General features: G+C 35.0%; 1 protein-coding gene across 2 annotated transcripts in view; it reads left to right on the forward strand.

Moving 5' to 3' along the window:
- LOC127838769 (heparan sulfate 2-O-sulfotransferase 1-like) overlaps positions 1-26,488 on the forward strand; it is a 52,095-nt gene extending 25,607 nt beyond the window's left edge. The window contains exons 4-9 of one of the 2 annotated variants that reach the window (XR_008029941.1): positions 2,395-2,480; positions 14,270-14,411; positions 15,142-15,239; positions 17,736-17,893; positions 20,262-21,796; positions 21,959-26,488. Coding sequence is in view for 1 of the 2 variants with exons in the window: in XM_052366760.1 (XP_052222720.1) it covers positions 2,395-2,480; positions 14,270-14,411; positions 15,142-15,239; positions 17,736-17,893; positions 20,262-20,539 (762 nt within the window). In the remaining variant the exon portion in view is untranslated. Of the gene's footprint in view, positions 1-2,394; positions 2,481-14,269; positions 14,412-15,141; positions 15,240-17,735; positions 17,894-20,261 lie in introns of both variants that reach the window. The other variant, XM_052366760.1, reaches the window with a different exon arrangement.
- Positions 26,489-26,780: the final 292 nt, after the last annotated feature.

Consider the following 26,780-nt stretch of genomic DNA (forward strand, 5'->3'; position numbering starts at 1 on the left):
CATGGACCTTATAAAGTCCCCTTAGCCAAAGGAAAGGCCCCTTAATTCTCCCATTGAATTTTTTTTAATGAGGCAATTTTTCACAAAATGTCAACTTTAATATGGACAATGTACTAGACCCTTTTACATTTTGTAAATACTTTTTCCTCTCAAATGGAAGGCCAGACCCTTTCCCAAATCAAGAAAAAATCCCTGGACGTTATTTTTGGAATAAATATAAAAATTATAAAAATATGTGTAAAGAGAAATACTTGTTAACAAAAACTATTTTTACGCTCGCTAAAAATTTTCGGGAAGCATAAGTTGCCAGTTTGAAGTTCCTTCCTTACTTCTGTACTTTCTTCCTTCCTTCCGTCACACTTTTGTTACCGTTTCTCATAGCACCTTCAATACTTTACCGATCTCTTTCATATTTGGCATGTAGGTAACTTGCATTGACCTCTACCTTTTGATGAGGTTTGAGGTCACTGGGTCAAGGTCAAGGTCACCGAGGCTAATAATATACTTTTTCCATCACACTTTGTTTACAGTTTCTTATAGCACCTTCAATACTTTACCAATCTCTTTCATATTTGGCATGTAGGTACCTTGCATGGACCTCTACCTTTTGATGAGGTTTGAGGTCACGGGGGTCAAGGTCACAGAGGCTAATAATATATTTTTCCTTCACACTTTTGTTTCAGTTTCTCATAGCACCTTCAAAACTTTACTGATTTCTTTCATATTTGGCATGTAGGTACCTTGCATGGACCTCTACCTTTTGATGAGGTTTGAGGTCACTGGGGTCAAGGTCACCGAGGCTAATAATAGAATTTTCTGTCACACTTTTGTTACAGTTTCTCATAGCACCTTCAATACTTTACCGATCTCTTTCATATTTGGCATGTAGGTACCTTGCATGGACCTCTACCTTTTAATGAGGATTGAGGTCACTGGGATCAAGGTCAAGGTCACAGAGGCTAATAAAAGATTTTTTTATGTGGTTATTAACACAGATTGACAAAGCCCATCATCGGGGAGCATCCATCAGTTTCACTGATATTCTTGTTTTATTTTAAGGCCAGTTGCAAATTGCCTATAAAAACAGGACAAAATATACAAAACAGTAATATGTATCTTGAGTATAACTTTGTTTAGAGTATAACTTTGCCAGCATCAATACATTTTCAATTAACATGGCAAAAGTGACATGTATGTTGTGTTGGGATCATGTCATCCATGAAATCTTTTCTTTTCTTTTTACATTTTTTTTTTGAAATCCATGAAATCTTGGTCCTAAGGTCAAGGTCACAATTCAATACCTGCTTTGCATCAAGAGAAAACTTTAATCCTCTTGATTTGTTTGTTTCACTGATGAGGTGGAAATGAAGAGTGTCACATGCAATAATCTAGACCTAGATCAAGGGCAAAGTTTAGCAGTGATTTTTTTTCACCATTTTGGCCATGGGACCGGGTCACTTTGGATTGTGAAATTTCACGTTCTTTTGGGAATTTTATATTGACGTTGATTTTATGCTTACAAATACTTTAAAATTGATAATAAAAGTGATTTCAGTATTATATTTTCTAAGGTTCAACTTAAAGAGCTAGATTTAGAGATAATTTGACATGTTAAGACTTTTTTTGGAAACCTTCAATTGGGAATTTTAATGTCCCAATTGAGAAAAATATAGACTTTTTCATTGGGAATGGGTCCCCCTTCCACACCCAAATTTGAACGAAAACAAACACTGTTTAGGATAAATGAATATGTTGCCCACAATTTCTTGTGCTGAGCAAAACTTTGTCCAGAAAATGGGGTTTTTAATTAACATTACAGGAATTACAATGATTTTTTGCCAAAGTGCCATTGTAATGTGCAAGACCCTCCTCATCAAGGTCATGAATTAAGGTCAAAGGGCAAAGTTCTTGAGCATGAATAGGTTTTTTTCACAGAAGTTTGTGTGAGTAAATTAGTTTGAAAGCATCGGTATATGCAGTGATACATCAGGATCCAATAGTAAAAGGTCAATAGTTCATTTTAAGGTTATATATAAGACATTGATAGACAAGTTTTCTAATTGTTTAAACAATTGATAGGCGTATCAGTTATAAAACAAAGTTGTCTTTGTCAGACAAGCTCATAATTTTAGAGCAATATCAAGCAAAAATAAATGAGACTCACTCAGAGAAAATGGGGCTTAATGCATGTGCATAAAGTAACAGTCAAAAATCCAGTTAATGCATGGGAAGTTTCAACCCTGATTAATTTAGAACAACACTACACACATGGATCAAGCCCTGTTTTCCAATAGTGAGTCTAAACTGCCTTTGCCATAGAATGTGATGCACGATTTAAAAATTCAGTCAATATTTGCCAGTTTAAATACCACCAAATACCACATTTGTGTACAGTTGAGCTTCATCCACAACATTTCTGAGTGGACAGAGCGGAGGCCGGCCCTGTACCATGGACACTTCTACTTTATGGACTTAAAAAAGTAAGTAGGACAGTATCCCTGTTTTCCATTTTTCAAGAAATACTGGTCAAAATGTGTATTTTCATGACCCCGGTAGGGTGGCATATAGCAGTCGGACTCTCCATCTTTCTGTCTGTCTGTCCGGCATTCCATTTTCCGGACTTTTTTTCCAAAACGCTTTAAGATATTGACCTGATATTTGGTGTGCGAGTCTACTTACATCACTTACAAATGAAGTGTGAGTTTTGCTCCGGTCTATTAATGTTTGGCAAAGTTATGGGCCTTTGACTTCTCTTTAATTATAATAACTGTTTTCTGGAGGGTTTTTACAAAGCTTTCAGATACGTAGCTAATTTTTTGGTATGTGAGTGACTTTTGTTCCAGTCCAAGGATTTTTGTTGATGACAGGGCCCTGGACTTCGCAATTTTCTCTTTAATAACTGTTTTCCAGATTTTTTTATGAAACATTTTCATATATTTTGCTGAATTTCGATATGTGGGTCTCCCTACATGACTTATAAATGAATTGTGAGTTTGGTTCCGGTCCATTGTTTTTTTATGAAGTTATGAGCCTTGGACTAAATTATTTTCTATGAAATAGCTGCTGTACGGCTCCAAAGCACAGTAGGGGGCATTTTGCTTCACAAACACAGGTCTTGTTATGTATATTTTTATTTTGTGCCTTAATCAGTTAAAAAACAAAGTTCCTGTTATACGAAAGAAAAATTTTGGGCTATATATTATGACACAAGAAGTAAAGATAATGAAAAAAGAAATGTTTCCCTGGAAAGAAGAAATACAATCATTGTCACTTGATGGTAAACTACAAAACAATTTGGTTCTGAGCTCATCACCTCTGGAAAGCAATTTGGTTTTCCTTGCTGCTTGTCTCTGCTCTAATATGTTCACAATTTCTCAAGATCGTGAATAGATGTTCTTTTCATGTAAAGCACTATAAAACATTTAGATGTATAATTTATAACATTTTACCAGAGAATTTGTGTGCATTAAAGTGAACATCCGCTTGTACATATCAATCATCAGGGCAATAACTGGCAAAAAGTTTTATCTGCAGCATGTTTAGAATAGGATATCAGAGCTATTAACCCTTTGCATGCTGGGTAATTTGTCGTCTGCTAAAATGTCTTCTGCTGAATTTCTCAAATTAGCATTTTCTTCGATTTTTTTTCAAAGAATACTATCAGAATAGCAAACAGTTTGGATCCTGATGAGACGCCACGTTCTGTGGCGTCTCATCTGGATCCAAACTGTTTGCAAAGGCCTTTAAAATTCAGCTCCAGCGCTTTAAGGGTTAAAACAGATTGGCAAGCTGTAATTATACTTGTGAAGGTAAATATAACAGCATTCCACCAGTTTGGATTTTTAACATGTTTTAATTAGTTTTTTCACAATTTTATGTATATCCCTTTAACTCATTGCAAGTTTATTGCAGATTTAAATCTATTTCAATTGTCTCTCCGCATTAAAACTTTCCTGTAAAGTTTTTCCAGCTAGATATTTCTGGATTTGTAAACTTATTTTTTATCAAAAAGCAGGGTTATATTGTTTGCATCCATTTGTGATAAGGTTAACCCTTTTAGCGCTGGAACCGAATTTTAAAGGCCTTTGCAAACAGTTTGGATCCAGATGAGACGCCACAGAACGTGGCGTCTCATCAGGATCCAAACTGTTTGCTATTCTGATAGTATTCTTTGGAAAAAAAAATCGAAGAAAATACTAATTTTAGAAATTCAGTAGACGACATTTTAGCAGACGACAAATTTCTCAGCATGCAAAGGGTTAAACTCTCACAGGAGCTTTTTACAGAACTATAGTGACCTCACAGTAGCTGGAGAATGCTTTTACCTGTGATCATCCAACTTGTATTGTCTTGTATTGTATTTAAATACAATATTCTTTTGACCTTGCAGTCAAAGATAACCCATGAAAGTACAAACACTTATTTCCAATGGGGTCCTTCCTTTGGTTTTGCTGAAGAGACAGCAAGCAGAAGAGACAGTTTTGAGATACTAGGAATCCTAGCTCTTTGCGAATAGATCCCTTGGTTCTTTTACGTGCTCAGTGTATAGCACCGATACACTCGAGAATTACCTGGGTTTCATACCAGTACATCTCTAGTTGGGTTGGAAACACTTGAAGCATTTCTAAAATTTTCAGTGCCCCGGCCGGGAATTGAACCGGGAACCTTTGGAATGGTAGACCAGAGTGTTACCACTCGACCACCACACCAAATTGGTACTGTGGTTACTTGAGTTTAAGGAAAACCATATAAGGATATCATTTGCATCAGGTGAAAGGGATTTGTAACAGGCAATTCCTTTAGGCATTATATTTTCCTAAAGCTTTGACCTATCCACATTCAATTTTGTATATTTGTTACATAGGAGGATAAGGAGAGGCATCTTAAGTTTGCTTTCTCCAGGTCAAACGTTAAGGTTATGGGACCTTGTATAAAAAAACTGGAGTCTGCATGATATCTAGAATATGCATTGACCTATGATATTCTATATAGGTATGAAGGAACGAATACATCTTTTGATTTTGAAGTTAACATGTCTAAGTTAAAGGTTGCAGGGGCTTGTCACATAATATCTTGAAAACGCTTTGACCTACAATTAATTAGGCATATGGTATAGTGGTTACTTGGGTTAAAGGAAGACACCTATAAAGTTAGAGGTCATCATGTCAAAGGTGAAGGTCACATGACGTACTTGCAATATTGTAATTGCTTCCACATAATATGTAGAGATTTTTAAGGATCATATAACTAGGTATGCTGGTTAGTGTTTAAATAGGTTGACCTTCTAATGGTTTGCCAATCAAAATATTAAGGGTCAAGGGCAAAAGGACGACTTCGCGGCAGGTTTTGGGGGATATAATAATGCAGGGATTTTTTTACCCAAAATTACAGCCTCTTACAATGGCAAAAAGAAAAAAAGGCTTTTTCCCTTTGGCAAAAAGTAGCATTTTTTTCCAAACATCTGGCCAAAAGCTATTTTTCCCAAGATCAAAAAGGCACAGGCTGTAAAATACAGGCCTTTTCTGCTCCATTTTGGGAAAACGCCACACTGGAATTTTGGACATAAAAAACCCCATTTTGGGGAAAAAATTAATCGCAAAACTTGCTCAATTGGGAAAAATATTCGCATGTCAATAGTGTATCTTATATTTCAACAGGGTTCTCAACAAGAGCCGGCCGCAGCCAATTCAGCCGTTTGATATCAGATTTTGGCTGGTTAAAATCCCAATCCAAAATCGAAGTTTTGTCCTTATGTCCCAATTGGAACATTGTGCAAAAAACACCGTCAAAATCATAAAAAGTCCAGAAATATAAGTTACAATTTTACAAAAGTAATAAAGAACTTTTGTCATTTATCTTTTGTTAGTTAAAAAAAGCTAAAATTCATAAAATGCACACAAAAATGCTCAAATTTAAGTGCCTGGTTGACCATTAAAAAAGCCATAAAATGGCCCAAACTGCAGGAAATCATGTGTTTAAAATTTTCCAGGGGACCCCTCTAGAAGGCCTGTTGGTTTCACATTTCGGCCTGTTGGCTCAAAAGTTATTGAAAACCCTGTTTCAAAGAAGCCGATAACTGGTTAATAACGACTATTTTGATAACATATTATCAAAATTTTACAAACAAGGGCTGTTTGTAAAACATGCATGCCCCCCATATGGGCTGTCAGTTGTAGTGGCAGCCATTGTGTGAATACGTTTTTTGTCACTGTGACCTTAGTACATGTATATATTATTATTTCCAAACCAGTTTTCGCGCACCAAAAAACAAAAAAACTGGTTGGCTCAAAGAAATTTTGGGACAGCGCTAGCCCTGGTAGATAGACCCCACGACAACAGTACATAATATAATCTGCAAATGTGGTCCTAAACTGCATCCAAGAACGAGTCACTGTGACCTTGACCTTTGACCTAGCGACCTCAAAATCAATAGGGGTCATCTGCCAGTCATGATCAATGTACCTATGAAGTTTCATGATCCTAGGCGTAAGCGTTCTTGAGTTATCATCTGGAAAACATCTGGTGGATGGACCGACCGACGGACCGACAGACCAACCGACATGTGCAAAACAATATACCCCCTCTTCTTCGAAAGGGGGGCATAAATATTATGCACATGTGTGATAAGTAGGGTTGGCATCGAATACCAATATCGGTATTCGAATGTTCAAAAATTCATTCAATCAATTATTCGAATATTCGCATAAAACGGCTGGATTGATTTTACCTTGTTATGTGTTAATTTCCATTGGTTTGTAAGTTATATCCGTTTACTATATACGAGGCTGTTTATTAACGTTGCTATCTAAAAAATGTACGCTGTCGACTAATACTATGACCGATACTGTGATCGGGCACAAATAGAATGAAAAACATCGTGTCATAGAATTATATTTTTTATTGATTCCACAGATTTGTAGCAGACTGCGCATATGTAAAACTAAGTTTACACACATTACACGTTGCGGTCTTCTTATCCTCAGACCATGTAAAGTATTCCATACTGCAGAAGGGGCTGGTGGCATTTTCAGATTTGAATTATGATTCCTTGATGATTGTTTAGTTTATATCATCTGTTCCTTTTGAGTAATTCACATATTTAAATGTCTGTTCAAACTGTGATCACAAAAACTAAATTATTATTCGAAAGTAAATTGAAGCCCTTAATTTGTACCTAATTGACAAACAACAGTTCGGGCCCTTTCTTATAGTAAGTATATTGCATTGCGCGATTTGAGTAATTCACACATTTTAATGGCTGTACATACTGTGATCACAAAACTTAATTATTATTCGCCAGTCAATTGAAACCGTTAATTGGCACCCCATTGGCGAAAACAGTCGGGGCCTTTCTTAGAGCGTGTATATTGCATTGCGCAATCAACACTGATACGGGCCGGGTTATCAGTTTGACACGAAGAACGTCACGTCAAACATGTTACTCCCAGGTGATTTTGGTTGTTTTTTAGTAAGCGGTTCGCAGGTCATTAAATATTGGTGAAATTATGGTTGTATAAAAATGCGAATATGCGAATATCATTTTTATTATTCGAATGCTGACCATTCAATCGAATATTCGAATATTCGAATAATTTTGCCATCCCTAGTGATAAGTACAGTTTTTTTTATCTGATTTTGGGTAAAGGGCCTGGCCTTTTTTGAGGTGAAAAATTTCGCGCGAAACGCAGGATTTTGTGGAAAATAAGGAAAGTCTTAAACAATCAATGAAACATATTATACTGTTTTTAAAACAAATTCAAGGCAACAGATTATTAAATTATGCAATATTTTTCTATTTTCTACACTAGATCAGGTTAACTTATATATTAAAAGGTTTAAAAAAAAAACATTGGGGGGGGGGGATTGGGAATATTTTTTTTCAATTGGGAAAAAAACAACCAGATTTGCATTGGGAATGGGGCTGAATTTAGGACCTGTGGCATAAAAGGCCTGAAATATAAAGCAAAAAAATCACTGTTATGCCCCAAGGAGGGCATATGGTGATTGGACCGTCCGTCTGTCCTTCCGTCACACTTTGCGTTTAGGTTTCGCGTTTAGGTTTCAAAAAATGCTCATAAGTTCTATGTCGCTTTAGATAGCAACTTGATATTTGGCTTGCATGTGTATCTCATGGAGCTGCACATTTTGAGTGGTGAAAGGTCAAGGCATCCTTCAAGGTCAAAGGTCAAATATATGGCTACAAAGCGGCGCAGAAGGGGGCATTGTGTTTCTGACAAACACATCTCTTGTTGTGTATATATACTTTGTTGCCACTAGTGTTGTGGATCAAGTTGTAAAAAAAATGTTTAATTCTGTTTAAAGTCCATATTCATTAAACTTTGATAATCAATCATTTTTTTATTTAACCATTAGTTATAAAATCATGCCCATAACATATAAAATACAATACGTTTTGTTTTCCTTATGCATTTAACAATAAATAATGTGTCACCATTGTGGATCATAGGGACCGTTAAGTAAAAATATTATGTTATACTACATATATATACAAGGGATACAACTGTGAAAATTCCTGCACACAACCATGGTGTAAACAATAGCGAAAAATTTGCTTCCAAATGCAATAAATACACCAATTAAACTGTATTACAACAGCCAAGACATTTATCTTTCAGAAAATAATACACTTGGCAATAAAGTACAAGCTTTTCATTGAACTAAGAGAGAAAGTTTCATTCAAAATGCTCAAAAATCCTTACTTGGACACAGGTGTGCACAGCTGAAAACTGAGAATTCTAGAAGTAATTTTCGTATTCCTTTGTTATAAAGCTCTTTTGCTAGTACATATTCCTTGGATAGTTTTTTTTCATAGTGAAATAGAACATAGTTACTATTTAGTGAGCATATTTTGCTAGAAATTCATATCAATCTGCTTCAATTTCACAATGACAATATTTTACTTTTATTTTGGATATTTCACATGTATTTCTAACATGCGATTTGATTGGTTGAAATTCCACTGCAGTAATAAATCCAGCCATTCACGTTCCACGTAACATTACCTGACAAATTGCATACAAATCTTTGACGATGGTAGAAATGTAAACAAATTTAATATTTACGGTGTTTTACATATATGCAGTTACATGCAATTATGGAAGGTGTCTACTTTGATTAATAAAGTGTCTATGGATAATAAAACAAGGTAAAATTTGCTCAACTTCTCTGTAATTATTAAATTATGAAACAAAATGTGACAAAGTGGGTGTGCACACCTGTGTCGCATTTCGAAAATTTTACCGTTTTTCATGAAACTTTCGTTTCAAACACAACTATGAACACTTTTACTGCTATAAACGTAGTTATTATCTGATAGATAAATGTCTGAGCTGTTGTTATACATTTTTTTTGGTGTAAGTATTGCTTTTGGAAGCGATTTTTTTGCTATTGTTCAGACTATGATGTTGTGCAGGAAATTTGACAGTTGTATCCCTTGTATATATGTATATAGTATAATAGGGTATTTTTTTACCTAACGATCCCTGTGTTGTGGATAATATGAATACTCTACTAAGTGCCTCAAACATTCATGGTGAATGTTCTTATTTCTTCAATCTCGAAAGTAAGATCAGTTCACAAAATAAAAGCATGAGAGCCTTGCATTTATTGGTTGATATATTACTCATTTGTTAAACAGAAATCAAAGAAATTGACATACAAGTTAAGATTTCCCTATAGAGCAAGATCTGTTATAAGCTTAATATATGATATTGACTGAGTCATGTGCTTACATTAAAACTTGGGGACCACAAAAAAGCTGTTGATCACATCCTTTTCTTTAGAATTGTTAAGGAAAAATTCATAAGATGCAGTAAATTATGGTAATTGTTTCATGTCTTCATGCTTTTTCAATAGAAATCTGGTATTGCCTATTGTCTGTGATAATATATAGTGGGTTGTAACAGTAAATGTGAAGTTTTCATGCGCGTAGCTGATATTATTTGGCTGGCTCCCAATGACTCACCAAAACTGTTTGAGCCACGCTCTGAGAAAAGGGGGTTTAATGCATGTGACCTAAGTGTCATCCCAGATTAGCCTGTACAGTCTGCGCAGGCTTATAAGCGACGACACTTTCCGCTTTAAATTATGATATGCTTCATTTTAAGAAAGTCTCTTCTTTGCAAAAATCTAGTAAAGGAGGAAAGTGTTGTCCCTGACTGCACAGGCTAAACTGGGACCACACTTTACGCACTTGCATTAAACCCCTTTTTCACAAAGTGAGGCTTATTTTTATACCTCCATCAAAAACGAAATTTGGGGGAGGGACTGGAATCAGAATCGGTTGGTAATGGTCGTAAGTCGTTAATCAATCACATGGCTTTTCCTGGAAAAGTGCAAGTAAGCTTAGAGTTTTGACGTAAATTCTGTCTAAAATTATTAACTGTCTGAGCAAACCAATCAAACAAAGCTACGCCCCTGTATTTGAATCTCTTTCCCCATGGGTAATTCTGTATTCAGACTAGTGTCTGGGAGTGTTTCTAGTGAAATGTTTAGCTTCTAAATGTCACTGTGGTTGTTAATCATGAACAGGAGTCATTGCAAATTGTGATTTACAAGAAATATGCCCACACATATTGTCTGTTCTGGTAGTTCTGGTAATAACAATAGGCTATTAATTTTCTATCTTTGGATATGTCTATAAGTATTAATGAAACTTTTGTAAGCATGTAATAATAACCTGAAATTGAAGGATAAATAACCAGGCTTTAAAATGAAATTTATTAAGAAGCATAAACACAATTATACGCTAACTCACACGTTAAAATTAAGGAGTTAATACTCTGACACATTTATTTCATTGCGTATTCCTCTCAGTATTTTCAGAAATCTACTTCTATAAAGAAAATCTGTTATTTTTATTGATCTGTGTTTGCAGCAGAGCTTTGTTATAGTATTAGACACAATTTCTGTAATTTTCTTTTGAGACACACATTTTTCAATTTTCTTTTCTCCAGAATACACAACATGTTTCAATTTTCTTGTACCCAGCTGATAGGTTACATCATTGGTCACGATTAATTTGAACAATGAATTAAACCCAACATGACCATTGCAAGACTTATTATTGTTAAGAAATTAAGCATTTTGCCTGACACTTTTGATTCTGGTTTTGTGAAAAAGTATAACTGACTTTCTTAAGGACCCTTGATCCATATGAGTCATTAAAAACAAGAAAAAACTTGCTCACGTGTCCTGAAAATGAGGACTTGTGCGAACAAATTGCAAATTTGTTGAACACTAATTGTTGGGATTTATTTATTTATTTTGTCAGTCCTTCAGTTTTGTTCTGCAAGTTCTGTCTTTACCCTGTGTGACTAAAAGTTAAATCTGAATGATCACAAGACATCACGGGAGATCAATGGACCTGTGGCGAGAGGCCTTCTGAAAGCCCTGCTGGAAACAAGAAACCTCAATTTAGTTCCTTTGTGTCCAATGGGACATCCATAATCTTGGTGCATTGCTCATACTGGTACAATCCACATGTATGTTACAATTGTGTGCATGCTTTTTCTCTTTGAATGGTTTAAATATAATGTACATGCACTTGGTTGAACTGTTAGTTACAGGTCATAATTGTCTTAAATCTCGGAAGCCAGACTCATTACTGCTCAAAATACATGTACGTGCATTGATTTGGTTTTCAGTAGGTTTCATTTCTAGCAACATTGTGTAAGAATTGGCATTGCAACTTGGTAAAATTTGAGGTTCTTAACAGTCAAATTTGATAATTGCTTTGCCAATTAATCGTTAATTACAAGGTACTTGAAAAGTCTTCCAGATTTTACTCAATGTACAGTAAATGGAGTGCAAAGCATACGATAATTAAGCATGTTTTAATGTATTTCTTTCTAGTGAAATGTCAACAGTCAGTAGGTGTAGACATCGAGTCTAAAATGTTGAGCAATTGAAGTGCCTTTAAAGTTGCAACTCTAATTGATATGGCTGTAATGTTGTAAAAACTTTTATTCAAATCCTAAATCAGAAACTAATGTATTTTAACTACCGGTATTCTTGGGTTGTATAATACTCAATCTATGGAATTAAATGCTCATAATTCAGTTTCAGTTTATGCTTTTTATTTGAAAGGGATGAGCAGGTTCATTGTCAAACCATTTTTAAAGAAACATATGCTAAATTTTTCCAGTTTCATACATGAAATAAATCCAAATCTAAATACTATACCTTACATGTATATCAGGAAATTTCAAAGATGATGGTTGTATTCACCAAGGAATGTCTAAATCATAAAATTTCTTTATAATGTTTTCCTTGGTATTATCAATCATTCCGGTGGTGGTAATGACTGGCAGCCATCTTGTTATCTGCAATATAAAACATTATTGCATATTCATACTCCTGAAGATAAAGGAATACATGGTCTCATGGGGATTTGACAATTCAAGAATTTCATGTTTCATGGTGTTTTTATCGGAAACATCTTGCCTGTATTCCATGTGTTTCTAAATAATCAGATTTTTTAAGCCATGTGGTGTATAACTTTAACATAAATTCTGTGTATATTTGTTTTAGTATACAAAATTTGTGACTATTTTTCAAGAACATAAAAAGTATCCTTCTTTGTTAAACATGTTAGTTTATTACTTTTTTAAGCTTGGTAAGATTTTAAAAACTGACACATATGCACTTAATGTTTTTAAAATCATTTGTTTATGCTGATTAATACAAAAATTATTGTTTTGCTGCAATGTTTTCACATGCATTTATTTAATACACTGTTTCAATCACAGAGAACAAAAACAATTTATTCAGGAACTCGGTATACTGCATACAAATGCCTAAACAAGTGCTCCAAACTGAGAGTCTAAAGAGGATAAAATGTTTAAATTAGCCCTGCTACCGTATCATGTGTCTTAGTCTATCATCTTCCGAATCTTCGCATTATAGTAAATGATATATAGTGAATTACCTGTATATGTTTAGTTGAGTGGTCTGCCTTTATCTGTCTATTTTAGTAGATTTTAGAAGATTGTGTCATTATTTGTATATTTGACTGGACTGCTTTTATTGGTCTCTTTGAAATACCTGTTGTTATCTGTTTTTTTTGAGTGGCCTGCCTCTATCTGTCTATTTGAATGGCCTGCCTTTATCTGTCTATTTGAATGGCCTGCCTTTATCTGTCTATTTGAATGGCCTGCCTTTATCTGTCTATTTGAGAAGATTGTCATTATCTGCATACATGTATTTGACTGGCCTGCCTTCATATGTCAATATGTGGGGCCTGCCTTTATCTTGCTTTATGAGTGGACTGTCTTTATCTGTCTACATGAGTGGCCTGCCTTTATCTGTCTGTTTGAGTGGCCAGCCTTTATATTTCCATTTGAGCTACCTGCTTTTATAATTATGTCTATTTCCTGTATCTGTCTGTATGACTGGGCTGTCTTATCTGTCTATATGAGTGGGCTGTCTTTATCTGTCTATATACGTGGGCTATCTTTATCTGTCTATATGCAGGACCTGCCTTTATCTGTTTATTTAATTGGCCTGCCTTTATCTTTCTTTATGAGTGGGCTGTCTTTATCTGTCTATATGAGTGGGCTGTCTTTATCTGTCTATATGTGGGGCCTGCCTTTATCTGTCTGCTTGAGTGGCATGCCTTTATCTTTTTATTTGAGCTACCTTCCTTTATCTGTCTATTTCCTTTATTTGTCTATTTGAGTGGCCTGCTAGTTCAGTTGGTAGAGGGCTGAACCGTCAACCCTTGATGTCAACCCTAAAAAAGAAAACAACCAAACCATAATTAATTCAAATAAACACAAAGCATGTAACCCACCAAACAAACAAATATGTATTTAATCAATTAAATACAGACCACAGTGTCATTTTTGGGAATGGGTACTCGGCCCACTGGATTGGGAAAAATACCGTAATTTTGATTAAAATTGGGAAATCGTTTTGCTGTTTTTGTTTGCTAACAAGTACTTTAAAATAAATAATTATGCTTTCAATATTATTTATACTAAGGTTCAATTTATAGAGCTTGATAGGAATATGAGCTTGATCTAGACATGTTTTTATTTTTTAACACGTGTAAGTGGGAATTTAAGGAATGCAATAAAAAACCAAAACAATTTGTTTTTGAGCTTGGGGATGGGTTAGAATTTTGGCCCCAAGTTTACAATAAAAAACGACTGAAACAATTGATTCTGTGTTTACTTTCAGGTTGGGGTTATCAGATGGGGTGCCAGTCTACATAGACTGAAACCATTGATTCTGTGTTTACTTCCAGGTTGGGGTTGTCAGATGGGGTGCCAGTCTACATCAACATCATTCGTAACCCCCTGGATCGCCTTCTGTCTTACTATTACTTCATGCGATACGGGGACAACTTTCGGCCGCAGGTCAAACGCAGGAGAATGGGCAGTGACATGGTACTTTTTATTGTTTGTCATCATTTCTTAGTGTTAATGCATCAAGAGTGTGATTGAAAATATTTTGTGGCCTATTCATATTGTTTTGGTGTAGCTGTTAAATAAGCATACATAACGCCAGCAGACCAGAATAAATAAAATCAAGTATTTAATTGGCTGATTTAAGCATAATCCCAAGGATTTTTTTTTTTTAGACGCCCATCATGAGAAATTGGGTCTTGTGCAATATGCTGCAAGCAAAGCTCAAGCCCAGCCTGCGCATCTGCACAGTCTGGTCAGGATATGTACACTGAGGAGTTATATAGCGATGACGTAGTCCCTGACTAGACTGTGCAAGTGGGCGGGCAGGCTTGAGCTACACTGGCCACATATGCCATAAAAGTAATTTTTGCATGCTCTTGTAACAATGTTATTTGAATGAGTGGGAAAAAAACTGTGTCAAATATCAACATACCACTTGTTTTTATAAGCCATGATGATGTGATCTCACTTAGTAAAAGTTGTATCTATGAACACTATTTTTGTGGTTTAATATATGGATATTTCATAACTTACAATTCATGTGGTTAATATGCAACTACTAAGTGATGAAAGCACCCCAAAAATACGTAAACCTTCGTTTTTAATTTAATAACTTAGATATGTACATTTTCTTCCTTTATTTTAAAGATATTCTATTTGCCAATGATACAGCTTTGTTCTTATGTTCCTGTTCTGACTGGTTATACAGACCTTTGACGAGTGTGTGGAGCAGGGACAGAAGGATTGTGACCCAGTCAACCTCTGGCTGCAGATCCCATTCTTCTGTGGACATTCCTATAGATGCAGGTAGGCAGAGTGATTAAAATCAGTTGTTGCTCTAAGCAAGCCAGAAGTCTTTTGATTTTATTTACCAACATACATACTATTGGCTTTTGGGATCATTTGTTTGTCTTTTGCGAATGGTCTATAAATGAATCATTTACCAGCATTTCCTTTTAAATCCATCGGCAGATTTCCTTGAAACTTCACAGGAATGATCCTTGTATGATTGTTTGCTAGAATTGATCCAATCATTGATGTGGATTCAAATTTTATCAAACAAATTTGCCACAGTAAAGGGGTGTCATGATTTCTATGATAAGATTACTTTTATAATCGTTTATGCAGATACAAGTCCCAGAGCGTAATTTGTAAATGACATATAGTGATCTTGTACAAAGTTGTGATGCAATATATGTGTTACAGGGCTGTTATTAGTCCCCTACCGGTGAAACCTGAGGGGACTTATGGTTTGCGCTCTGTGTGTCTGTCAGTCAGTCTGTCACACTTTTCTGGATCCTGCGATAACTTTAAAAGTTCATATTTTTTCATGAAACTTGAAACTTGGACAGATGGCAATAGGGAGAATATTACAAACAAAGTTTAGGAGTGAGCTTGTCGGTTTGTCGGTATGTCGGTCCCTATTAAGTGTCGCTCTCTAAAGTTGTTTTCATCCGATCTTCACCAAACTTGGTCAGATAATGTATCTAGATGATGTCTAGTTCAAGTTCAAATATGGGTCATGCCGTGTCAAAAACTAGGTCACGGGGTACTTAGTGTGTTTTTAGCTCTACTGGCCTAAAGAGCTTATGTCATGGTGTGGTTTCCCTCGTCCCTCCGTGCTTGGGTGCGTTAGACTTTTTCTTGTTTACACGATAAAGTCCACAGTTTTCATCTGATTCTTTTCAAACTTGTTCAGTGTCTTTATATTTATGAGGACTCGAAGCCTATTGAAAATGGGTTACATCAGAGTAAAAAGTCCAGAATTATCTCCCCTTCAATTTGAGAAAATTGTGAAATAAGGCTTGTTTATGCAATCAAGTCCACAGTTTTCATCCAATCGTTTCCCAACTTGCACAGTGTCTTTATCTGAATGATGAATCAAATCCTATTGAAAATGAGCAATATCGGAGTTATAAGTCTAGAATTATCTCCCCTTTAATTTAAGAAAAAATGAAAATCTTTAACAATTCGCCATAACTTTTGCAATATTGAAGAAAGCAACTTCATATTTGGCATGCATGTGTTTCTCATGGAGCTGCACATTTTGAGTGGTGAAAGGTCAAGGTCATCCTTCAAGGTAAAAAAAATAATTCAAAGCGGCGCAGAAGGGGACATAGTGTTTCCGATAAACACATTTCTTGTTTGTTTACATATAAAGTTCTATCCTTTTCAATTTGAAACTTCAACAGATGTTTTATATCATCAAGGGCCAGAACCCCTTTGAGAGTTAGGAAAATTTGTCCAACTTATTGTTGAAAAGGAACCATTTGAAGTTTAAATTTTACGTTTCTTCTTGTTTATGCGATAAATTTCCCATTTTGGGTCTGTTTATTTAGAACTTACTCAGATTGTTCATACTATCAAGGGCTTGAGCCCAATTGATTCCAGCTGGCCTCTTGTTTAACATTCAGCATGGTGTCCGGTCTCTAATTCAAGTACATTTAGTTTTCATCCGATTTTCACCAAACTAGGTCAGAAGTTGTATCTAGATGATGTGTAGGTCAAGTTCAAACATGGGCCATGCCAGATCAAAAACTAGGTCACGGGGTCACTTAGTACTATTTACCCATTCAGCATGGTGTCTGCTCTCTAATTCAAGTAGTTTTAATCCTATCTTTACCACACTTGGTCAGAAGTTGTATATAGATGATGTGTAGGTTAAGTTTGAACATGGGCCATGCCGGGTCAAAAACTAGGTCACGGGGTCACTTAGTGCGTTTTAAACATTGAGCATGGTGTCTGGTGTTTTTTGTGAAGACAACATGCAAAATATTCTGTGTCAATGCAGCATGTGGGGGTATTCGTCACGTCTGTGACAAAGCTCTAGTTTCATTTTGTTCCAACCTCAAGAATTCTGGTTGCTATGGCAACAAATAGACTAGAAATATTGCTGAAAATGGTTGAGTTTCACCGGTAGGGGACTTTTATTGTTTGGCAATAGTCTTGTTTTAAATTTGGCTTGAGCTTTTTTGTGGCCCAATTTCACCCAGTGATTTTTATTTAGCGTTAAATTGTACAGCCTGTGCTTTTGTATTGGGAAAATAGCGCCATAAACAATGTAATTCAAAAAATGAAACATTATTGATAGGATTATACATGTAAAGAACTGAATTCTATTGTTTATGCCAAACATGTAAGCTATGATAAATATTTAGGATAGCATGATGAATTAATCGCATATTCGGGCTAAGAACAGCTTTTTAGCAATGTACAACGCACACCAACTTTTTAAATTGAAATTTGATGGTTTAAAAGTGCAAATAATACATGGTAAAGTACATTGCTTACTTCAAATTGCAGACAGCCAGGCAGTCGTTGGGCCCTGGACATGGCCAAGTACAACCTGATCAACCACTACCTGCTGGTTGGGATCACTGAGGAGCTGGGAGACTTCATAGCCATGCTGGAGGTCATACTGCCTCGCTTCTTTCACGGCGCCATGGAGCTCTACCTCAGTGGTAGGTACATAAGCAGTCTAGCAGTTAACCCTTTGCCACTTAGATATGTATTTTCAGGCACTTGAAGTCCCTGAGAAAGTTATATTTAATTGAAGATTTTTCTTACTAGATTCAAGTTTTAAAGGCTTCATTTCCAACCCTTAGATACTGATGAGCAGCAAACAGCATAAAACATGAACAGACTGCGAGCTACTTGCAGGCTGTTCTGGTTTTATGCTGTTTGCACATAGAGGTTTTCACTTTGCTTCTATTCTTTTCATTTAAGTTTGATTTCATCAAGTCCAAAGGCTTATTGAAGTGCTCTCGAGTCTGTTTCCAGGGTAGAACCAGTACTCTGTGTCTTTTGGCGAGATCTTAAGAATGCTCCCACAATGGTGATTGAACCCATGACCTCCTGGTTGCTAGGGGGACACAATATCCTGGTTGCTAGGCGGACACAATATCTCCTTAGCCAGGGCCACCCTAGTGGTAGGTACTTAACCAGTGTTCTGAAAAGTGGATCAAATTTATCCGTCATCTGGTCTGGCAAGTTAACATAAAACTGCCTTTCTGAAACCAAAAATGACAGTCCAAAACTGTATAAGGTCAAATTAAGTCAAATAAGCATAAGAGACTGGGTTTGCTTGTTTTCTCAAGTTGTTGTAATGTAACAATCTTTAACTGTGTTACATTAGCAACATAACAGATCATCAATGAAAACTGATACAACTGTTTTTTTTGCCTATAACTGGACTATATGTGTTATATTTAGTGCTTGGTTGACTATACAAACTTAGCCATTAAAACATGCGTAAGAAATACTCCTGGTAAAGCAAGCCAACTCTTACAAAGCATTCGCAAAGATTATCTATAAGAGTTATCTTTCTATGAGAAAATTTATCTTGCCACTCAGTTGGATTGATATTTTAACTACTTCCCACTTAGAAGCAAAGTGATATTGGCTACGTGCAAACAGTATGCAACCAGAACGGCCTGCAAGTAACTCTCAGCCTGGTCAGGTTTTATGCTGTTTGCTGCTCATCAGTATCTAAGGTTTGGAGATGAAGCCTTAAAAACTTGAATCAATTAAGGAAAGTCTGAAATTAAATATATATTTCTAAGAGACTACAAACACCTCAAAATACTTATCTAAGTGGGAAAGGGTAAACTGGAAATAGCCGATCCTGAGGAAAAACCATCGGACATGTCCGAACGATCAGCAGTTATTCAGAGGGATTCTTGACTGCTTCTGTGGGGAGTTTATGTGTCGAGTGTTAATAGTGATACTATTGTATCTGTTATTATAACACTGAGGGGATGAATCAGTTAACAAGTAACCCTTAATATGCCACAGCTGTTTTCAGTCTTTAAACTTGCCAACTTAGGGCTAACATTTGGCTCCATATCACAACGTTATAGTTATGGTGTATTTACTATATTTACTATTTTTATGTCCCCCACCACTATAGTGGGGGACATGTTGTTTTTGCACTCTCTGTTTGTTTGTTGCTTTGTTTGTTTGTGTCAAACTTTAACATTTGCTATAACTTTTGCAATATTGAAGATAGCAACTTCATATTTGGCATGCATGTGTTTCTCATGTAGCTGCACATTTTGAGTGGTGAAAGGTCAAGGTCAAGATCATCCTTCAAGGTCAAAGGTCAAATATATGGGGACATAGTGATTCACAAACACATCTTGTTACTTTTAAATGTCTTCCCAGAAGGTCTTTTTAAAGGTAGAAAGACAAACTTTAAAAAAAAATACAAAGATAAAGGTCACAAGGTTGCTCCTTGTGAAGTGTTCCCACACCTTTTCCCCACATAGGAATGGTAAAGAAACCCTTGCTGGTTTTGTGAGATCTCTGTAATGAGCAGTTTTGACATAACTATGATGGTTGATCAATATTTACCCTTTGCATGCTGGGTAATTTGTCATCTGCTAAAATGTCGTCTGCTGAATTTCTAAAATTAGCATTTTCTTCGATTTTTTTCAAAGAATACTATCAGAATAGCAAACAGTTTGGATCCAGATGAGATGCCACGATCTGTGGCGTCTCATCTGGATCCAAACTGTTTGCAAAGGCCTTCAAAATTCGGTTCCAGCACTGTAAGGGTTAAGTGTCAGAGTCTAGGAATCTATTATTTATACATGTGATAATAAAGTCCAAATCTGTTAAATAAAGCTTTTGCCAATGATTAAGCTTCACTTGCATATGCTAGTTATTAACAAAAATTTATATTAAGTAAAGAAGGTGAAAATGTAATTTAACAATTTTCTGTGTCAGACTGAACCGCTGTTTGGATAGAAGTTTTCTTAAAATAACAATAGAATTAATAGAATCAACAAAATTGAACCTAAAAATTCAACTTCTATTTTAATATTTCAGGAGAGAGATCCCATTTACGACAGACAAACAAGAAGGAATCGCCCAGTGAGGGGTCCATCAAGAAGATCCAAGAGTCCACTATATGGAAGATGGAACAGGAATTCTATGAGTTTGCCTCCATCCAGTTCCATTTCCAGAAACGTTTGTTGTTCCAAGCGGTTGACAGCCTGGAACCTGGAGAAAATATATCAGATCGGAAGAGTTACCTACTCTCTGATGGGAAGTTATATGTACCTAAAGAAGTTCAAATTCATTACGAGAAGGTTCGGCCCAGATGATAGGGGCTTTCCTGCTGTGATATGTCATAATGAATAACCTCTGAAAGTGTATATTGATATTGTTGTTGATTCTGGTGCTTTCTTTGATGTTTTTAATGATTTGTTCAGTAATACAATATCTGCAAGTCATGATCTAGTGGACTTAAGGCATTCTTGAACTGAGAATGAGGTGACCACGCAATATGGGAAAAAAATCTGGGAAAGGTAGTGGGCACATTTCCTGGAACCCACAAATTAGTGATATTGACCAAAAAGTAGCAGTGAAAATAAGAACCAATTAAAGAAACATAGTAACAATAGGATCTGTACAGCAAGGGAATCATTAAAAAATAATAATTTGTTTTTCAGAAAGTGACTTGAATCTTTATTGTTGACAACTTAACTGTGTTCTTAATGTGGCTTTCAAAATTCTACGCAAAATCTATAGCTTTTGGTGCATTTATAAAATAGAAAACTGCCACTTTATGATGAAGAACTGGCATATAATATGCTCACACAATTTTCCTTTCATATATGTAACATCTGTGCAAAATAATGTTTTAAAGTTAATCCAATTATGTTCTCGCGATTAATGGGTAATTCACTCACTAACAAAATTTGTTGATTTGTGGTACTTGTATTCGTTTGGACATTTCAGTAGTTTTACATGTTGAGTTGATTAAGAAATTGTTCAATAGATAAATGTAATTGACATGATAGACTTATTTGTATGCCCCCGGATCAAATTATCGGCGGTATATTGTTTTTGGCCTGTCTGTCTGTCTGTCTGTCTGTCACTCTTGTCATTCTGTCCCAAACCTTGGTTAAAGTTTTTGCGAAAACTTTTGCAATATTGAAGATAGCAACTTTATATTTGGCGTGCATGTGTATTCTCATGGAGCTGCACATTTTGAGGTGAGAAAGGTCAAGGTCATCCTTCATTTCAAAGGTCAAATATATGGCTTCAAAGCGGTGCAATAGGGGACATTGTGTTTCTGACAAACATATCTCTTGTTTGTTTGTATATTTTGATAAACAATAGCAGAATACAAAGATACCACAGTCTATTATTCTCTACTGAAACTATTTTTAACCAGGTTTTCCGAAGGTTATTAGATTGGCGAATGCGGGCGGGCTGGCTGGCTGGCGGGCTGGCGGAATAAGCTTGTCCGGGCCATAACTATGTCGTTCATTGTCAGATTTTAAAATCATTTGGCACATTTGTTCACCATCATTGGACGGTGTGTCGCGCGAAATAATTACGTCGATATCTCCAAGGTCAAGGTCACACTTTGAGTTCAAAGGTCAAAAATGGCCATAAATGAGCTTGTCCGAGCCATAACTATGTCGTTCATCGTCAGATTTTAAAATCATTTGGCACATTTGTTCACCATCATTGGACGGTGTGTCGCGCGAAATAATTACGTCGTTATCTCCAAGGTCAAGGTCACACTTTGAGTTCAAAGGTCAAAAATGGCCATAAATGAGCTTGTCCTGGCCATAACTATGTCATTCATTGTGAGATTTTAAAATCATTTGGCACATTTGTTCACCATCATGGGACGGTGTGTCCCACGAAAGAATCACGTCAATATCTCCAATGTCAAGGTCGCCACGACTAAAAATAGATTAAAAAAAAAAAACTTACAAAGGGGGTTAATTTTTTTGGTCATTTCAAAAGTTCAGTTTGAGTTTTCTCCCTTTATCAGATTTTTTTTTCACAATGAAAACCTGGTTTTGTGACAATTTTGTCCCTTGTTGTAATTGTTATAATATTTTACATTTTAATAAATTTTTATTAATATTTAAGTTTTATTTGTAGGTGCAAATATAACATGGTGACTTATTTTGTATGATACAATATGAAATAATTTTACTCAAATTGCATGCATAGTAATTGTCTTGTTGTTATAACTTTTCATGTGATCATTTGCTTCATGATGTTAATTGTACATCTGACTCTATATCTGACTGTGTTGTATATTATTACTGGTTGTGTCATCGTTACATAAAAAAGGCTTGTGCATTTTATATGCGAGTATCTTTCTCCCGGTGTCTTTTTTACTGAAATGTGTTGCTAACCAGTGAAACGTTAAACAATCTTAGCTTTTGAGTCTGATTTTTTATGCCCCCAGATCGAAAGATCGGGGGTATATTGTTTTTGGCCTGTCTGTCTGTCATTCCGTCATTCTGTCATCAAAACTTAAACCTTAAAGTTTTGCAATAACTTTTGAAATATTGAACATAGCAACTTGATATTTGGCATGCATGTGTATCTCATGGAGCTGCACATTTTGAGTGGTGGAAGGTCAAGGTCATCCTTCAAGGTCAAAGGTAAAATAAAACAAAAAAAAACTTAAACCTCATGGAGCTGCACATTTTGAGTGGTGAAATATCCAGGTCATCTTTCAAGGTCAAAGGTAAAAAAAAAGCGGCGCATTAGGGGGCATTGTGTTTCTGACAAACACATCTCTTGTTTGTAACTATCAAGAGTGTGTGGTTGTGAAAACAAATAGTTGTTTGTTAATGCAAGTTGTTCTTATGTGTATTTTTTTTTCTAATGAAAAAATTACAAAACTATGAATAACAATTATGGAATTCATCTACCAGGGACCAGAATTTTATTTGTATTATTTCATTATTTTAACCTTCATCTTGAAAGAAATAATCAAATATATTATGTGTAATCAGTCAGTTTTGAAGCATTTGCATCAATATTTTTATATTATGCAAAATTTCAATTGCAAATTTTGATTATTTCAAATTGTATTTCTTATCAGAAATTATAAATGAACAAAAAAGTTATTTATATCTTGGCCAATAAGATCCTTTTCTGAAGCCTTGCCCGGCTTTTGTTATGTTTTCATTTATTACTACATGGATTGATTTTTATATACTGCAAAAACACATAAACAAAGTAGTGACATTCAGAGCACAAACTAATTTTAAACACATTTTTTATTTTAAATAAAACAAAAACATTTTAAAAAGTTGAAATTGTGTTAATGTCTTCACCTTGTGAATCCACTTACTTTCACTTTCACTTTGTAAACCATGAAATGCTCTGATTTGGTTAATGAAGGGTTGCCAGAAGAAGGAGGTCATGGTCAGATACTTGGTCTAGTTGATGCATATTTTAGTATTAGAGGAAGATTTTGCTAAAACCTTTAACCTACCTCAGTGTGTACTTTTCAATTGTAAATAGTAAGTGAACAGCATTTATTTCTATAGCATTTATCTGTAGTTATAGTTGATTGTTAATTAAAAATAAAGGTGTTGATTTGACACTTGTACTGTGATTTGAGGTATACTCTTGAGTACTGATGAAGACAAAATACCAGAACTGTCCCCCATAATATACAAGTCAATAACAACATCACGACTTTCTTTTTGCCAGTTATTGGGTACAGTGCTATGGCACTTTTGAAAATACCTTTAGATATTGTTTTCATCAAATTTTTAAACTGGGAATAAATGGATTGAATAACTTTCCCAACTAATAATTGTTTTCCATCAAATTTTGAGTCTTTCATATGAAACATTGAAGATACTGTGTACTTATAGTTTCTTTTACACATGGCTCTAAAAAAAGACCTAGGGTTGGCTCATGCATTGGCGGCTTTCTGTATCTGCCTTAAAGAAACAAATAAGCCTTCTGGATGTAGGGGGGGGCATATGGGAATAAACATGTTTCACATACAGATTTTCTTTTTTTTTTGAAGTTTCACAAAAGTTTATAATATTTTTGACCAAGGTGCTGGTATGTTGCAAACAGACATCTTAATATACTTGATCTCAAGTAGAATAGCGTGAAACTGATTTATGTAATCTACTTTGTGTTTTCATATTATTGATTTTGGCAGCATATACTTGTGTACATGTAAAAGACATTAAAATGTATCTGTGTTTTTTTCGCTTGACTACCACTTAGTTAACCCTTTCAGTGCGGGAACCAAATTTTAAAGGCCTATGCAAACAGTTTGGATCCAGATGAGACGCCACAGAACGTGGCGTCTCATCAGGATCCAAACTGTTTGCTATTCTGATAATATTCTTTGAAAAAAATCGAAGAAAATGCTAATTTTAGAAATTAAGCAGACAACATTTTAGCAGACGACAAATTTCCCAGCGTGCAAAGGGTTAAAGTTATTGTTCTCGCCAAACTCTGGTGTTGCAGTCTTTTTACGCATTTTTTTAGTGCTCTGATTAGATTAAATTTGTCGTCTGCTAAAATGTCGTCTGCTGAATTTTTTAAAATAAGCATTTTCTTAGATTTTTTTCAAAGAATACTATCAGAATAGCAAACAGTTTGGATCCTGATGAGATGCCACGTTCTGTGGCGTCTCATCTGGATCCAAACTGTTTGCATAGGCCTTTAAAATTTGGTTTCAGTGCTGAAAAGATTAGCCAGGCAACTTTTCTATATGACTGCTTCTACTACAGGTATTTTAAACTTTACTCATTTAAGCGGGTCTATTGGCTTGTGGTATGTTAACAAGTTCTATCACTCTTACCTGCAATTTAGAAGAATTTTGGTCCCTTTTGTACTAAGATATTTAACTAAAGTGCAATTTATCTTAAAACTGTTTATACTATATTTGTTCAATTGATTCAGGCCCTCTTGTAGTTTATGCTTTAAATGTCAAGTCTGTTGAATGGCAGTGGTTTGTTGCAAATGTATATAACGTGTCAAGTTGAGTACCAATATTCATTGGCAAACAGTATTTGTTAATAATTCAATGTTGTTGATACTTTAACATTAATGTTTTAAGTTTGAAAATGCAATTAATCGTGTATTCATCAATTCATTATCATAGCTTAATTGATTTGTCATTTTTGTGTACAAATTAATTAGTTACAGTTAAAGTGTATATAAACAATAGTATACCAAAGAACCTTCTTGTAATACGCTTTTAGATACTGTAGATATTTGAAATATGTGAACAGCTAATAGATATAATCAAAGAAAACAAAACTGGTACATATTTGGTGTTTAGCGTTAAACTGATGCGTAGTATATGATTTAAATACTAAACATTGGGAATATTATATGAGTGTAATGTTGCATTGGGTTGTATTGCACTAGTTGATTGTGGCACATTGTATTTGAAAAGACATGAAATATTTTTATATAATTGATTATGATGTAAAACAACACTCTAGTTACCAATAAAACAAAGAATTAATTTTAAACCTAAAAATAAATTATATCGACCTATTCAAATTTCTCCATGCTATGCAAGCGTCTTTTATTTAATGCTTCTGTAACGTTCATCACGAAATTAGTGGATGTCATTATTCCAGTGAAATTCTCCAATTTAAGTCTTTAAATTTAAATAACAGTGGAAAAAGCATCATAGCAGCTGAGTTTGTGTGTGCATGATATTACATGAACAGAAATATATGGCATGCAATGAAAAACAGTTTAATGGAAAAAGTTGCAAAATTACATTATTGAAACAAACTTCATTTTGCATTCATGTGTATATAAAACCATTGTAACATACATAATTATCATGTTAATGAAGTAACTGAAGATGATTGTGGTGCTGTTATATATGTCAGCATAGGTCTTATTCATACAATAAACAGTTTCCTTCTTGTCATCTATAAGAAGCTAATTTTAAAACTAACCTCTTTTCTTTATGTTTTTGTGTAAAAATTGTAAGGTTTGGAGAAAAGGCTGTTAGTGTTTACTGATTGATGTTAATTTAATTAGGTATTAATTGTAGAATAGTGGACACTAGTTGACATTTACACAAAAGTAGTATTAATTAAAGGCTCAATGTTAGAAGGGGTCAGTCTTTTACATAAAACTAATGATGTCACAGGTTTGCATTTATTTAATTTTTTTGTTAGCCTGAAGGAGACATTTGAGTCACCGCATCTCAACTTTGTGCATATTTATTATGTTTAAGTTGAAATGAATGCATTTGTATAAATATGAATTAATTAAATGGAAAAGATCTACACGTTTGTTCTTTTGTGTTTTTTAAATGTACACATATTGATACAAGGGCTGATGATGACGTAATTGTCGGCATTATTATGGTGGCGGTTGTTATGAAGATTATAATGATGATGATCATAGTTGTAGTGATAGTGATGATTGTGTGGTTGTGAGCCAAATGAACATAATTTTGATGATGATAATGATGGTGGTGGTGGTGTTGATGATGATGTGGTGGTGGTAGTGGTGGTGGTGATGATGATGAGGATGATGATAAGGATGATGATAAGGATGATGATGATATGGATGATG

The sequence above is a fragment of the Dreissena polymorpha genome, chromosome 7 (genome assembly GCF_020536995.1).
Source record: "Dreissena polymorpha isolate Duluth1 chromosome 7, UMN_Dpol_1.0, whole genome shotgun sequence".
Taxonomy (NCBI): domain Eukaryota; kingdom Metazoa; phylum Mollusca; class Bivalvia; order Myida; family Dreissenidae; genus Dreissena; species Dreissena polymorpha.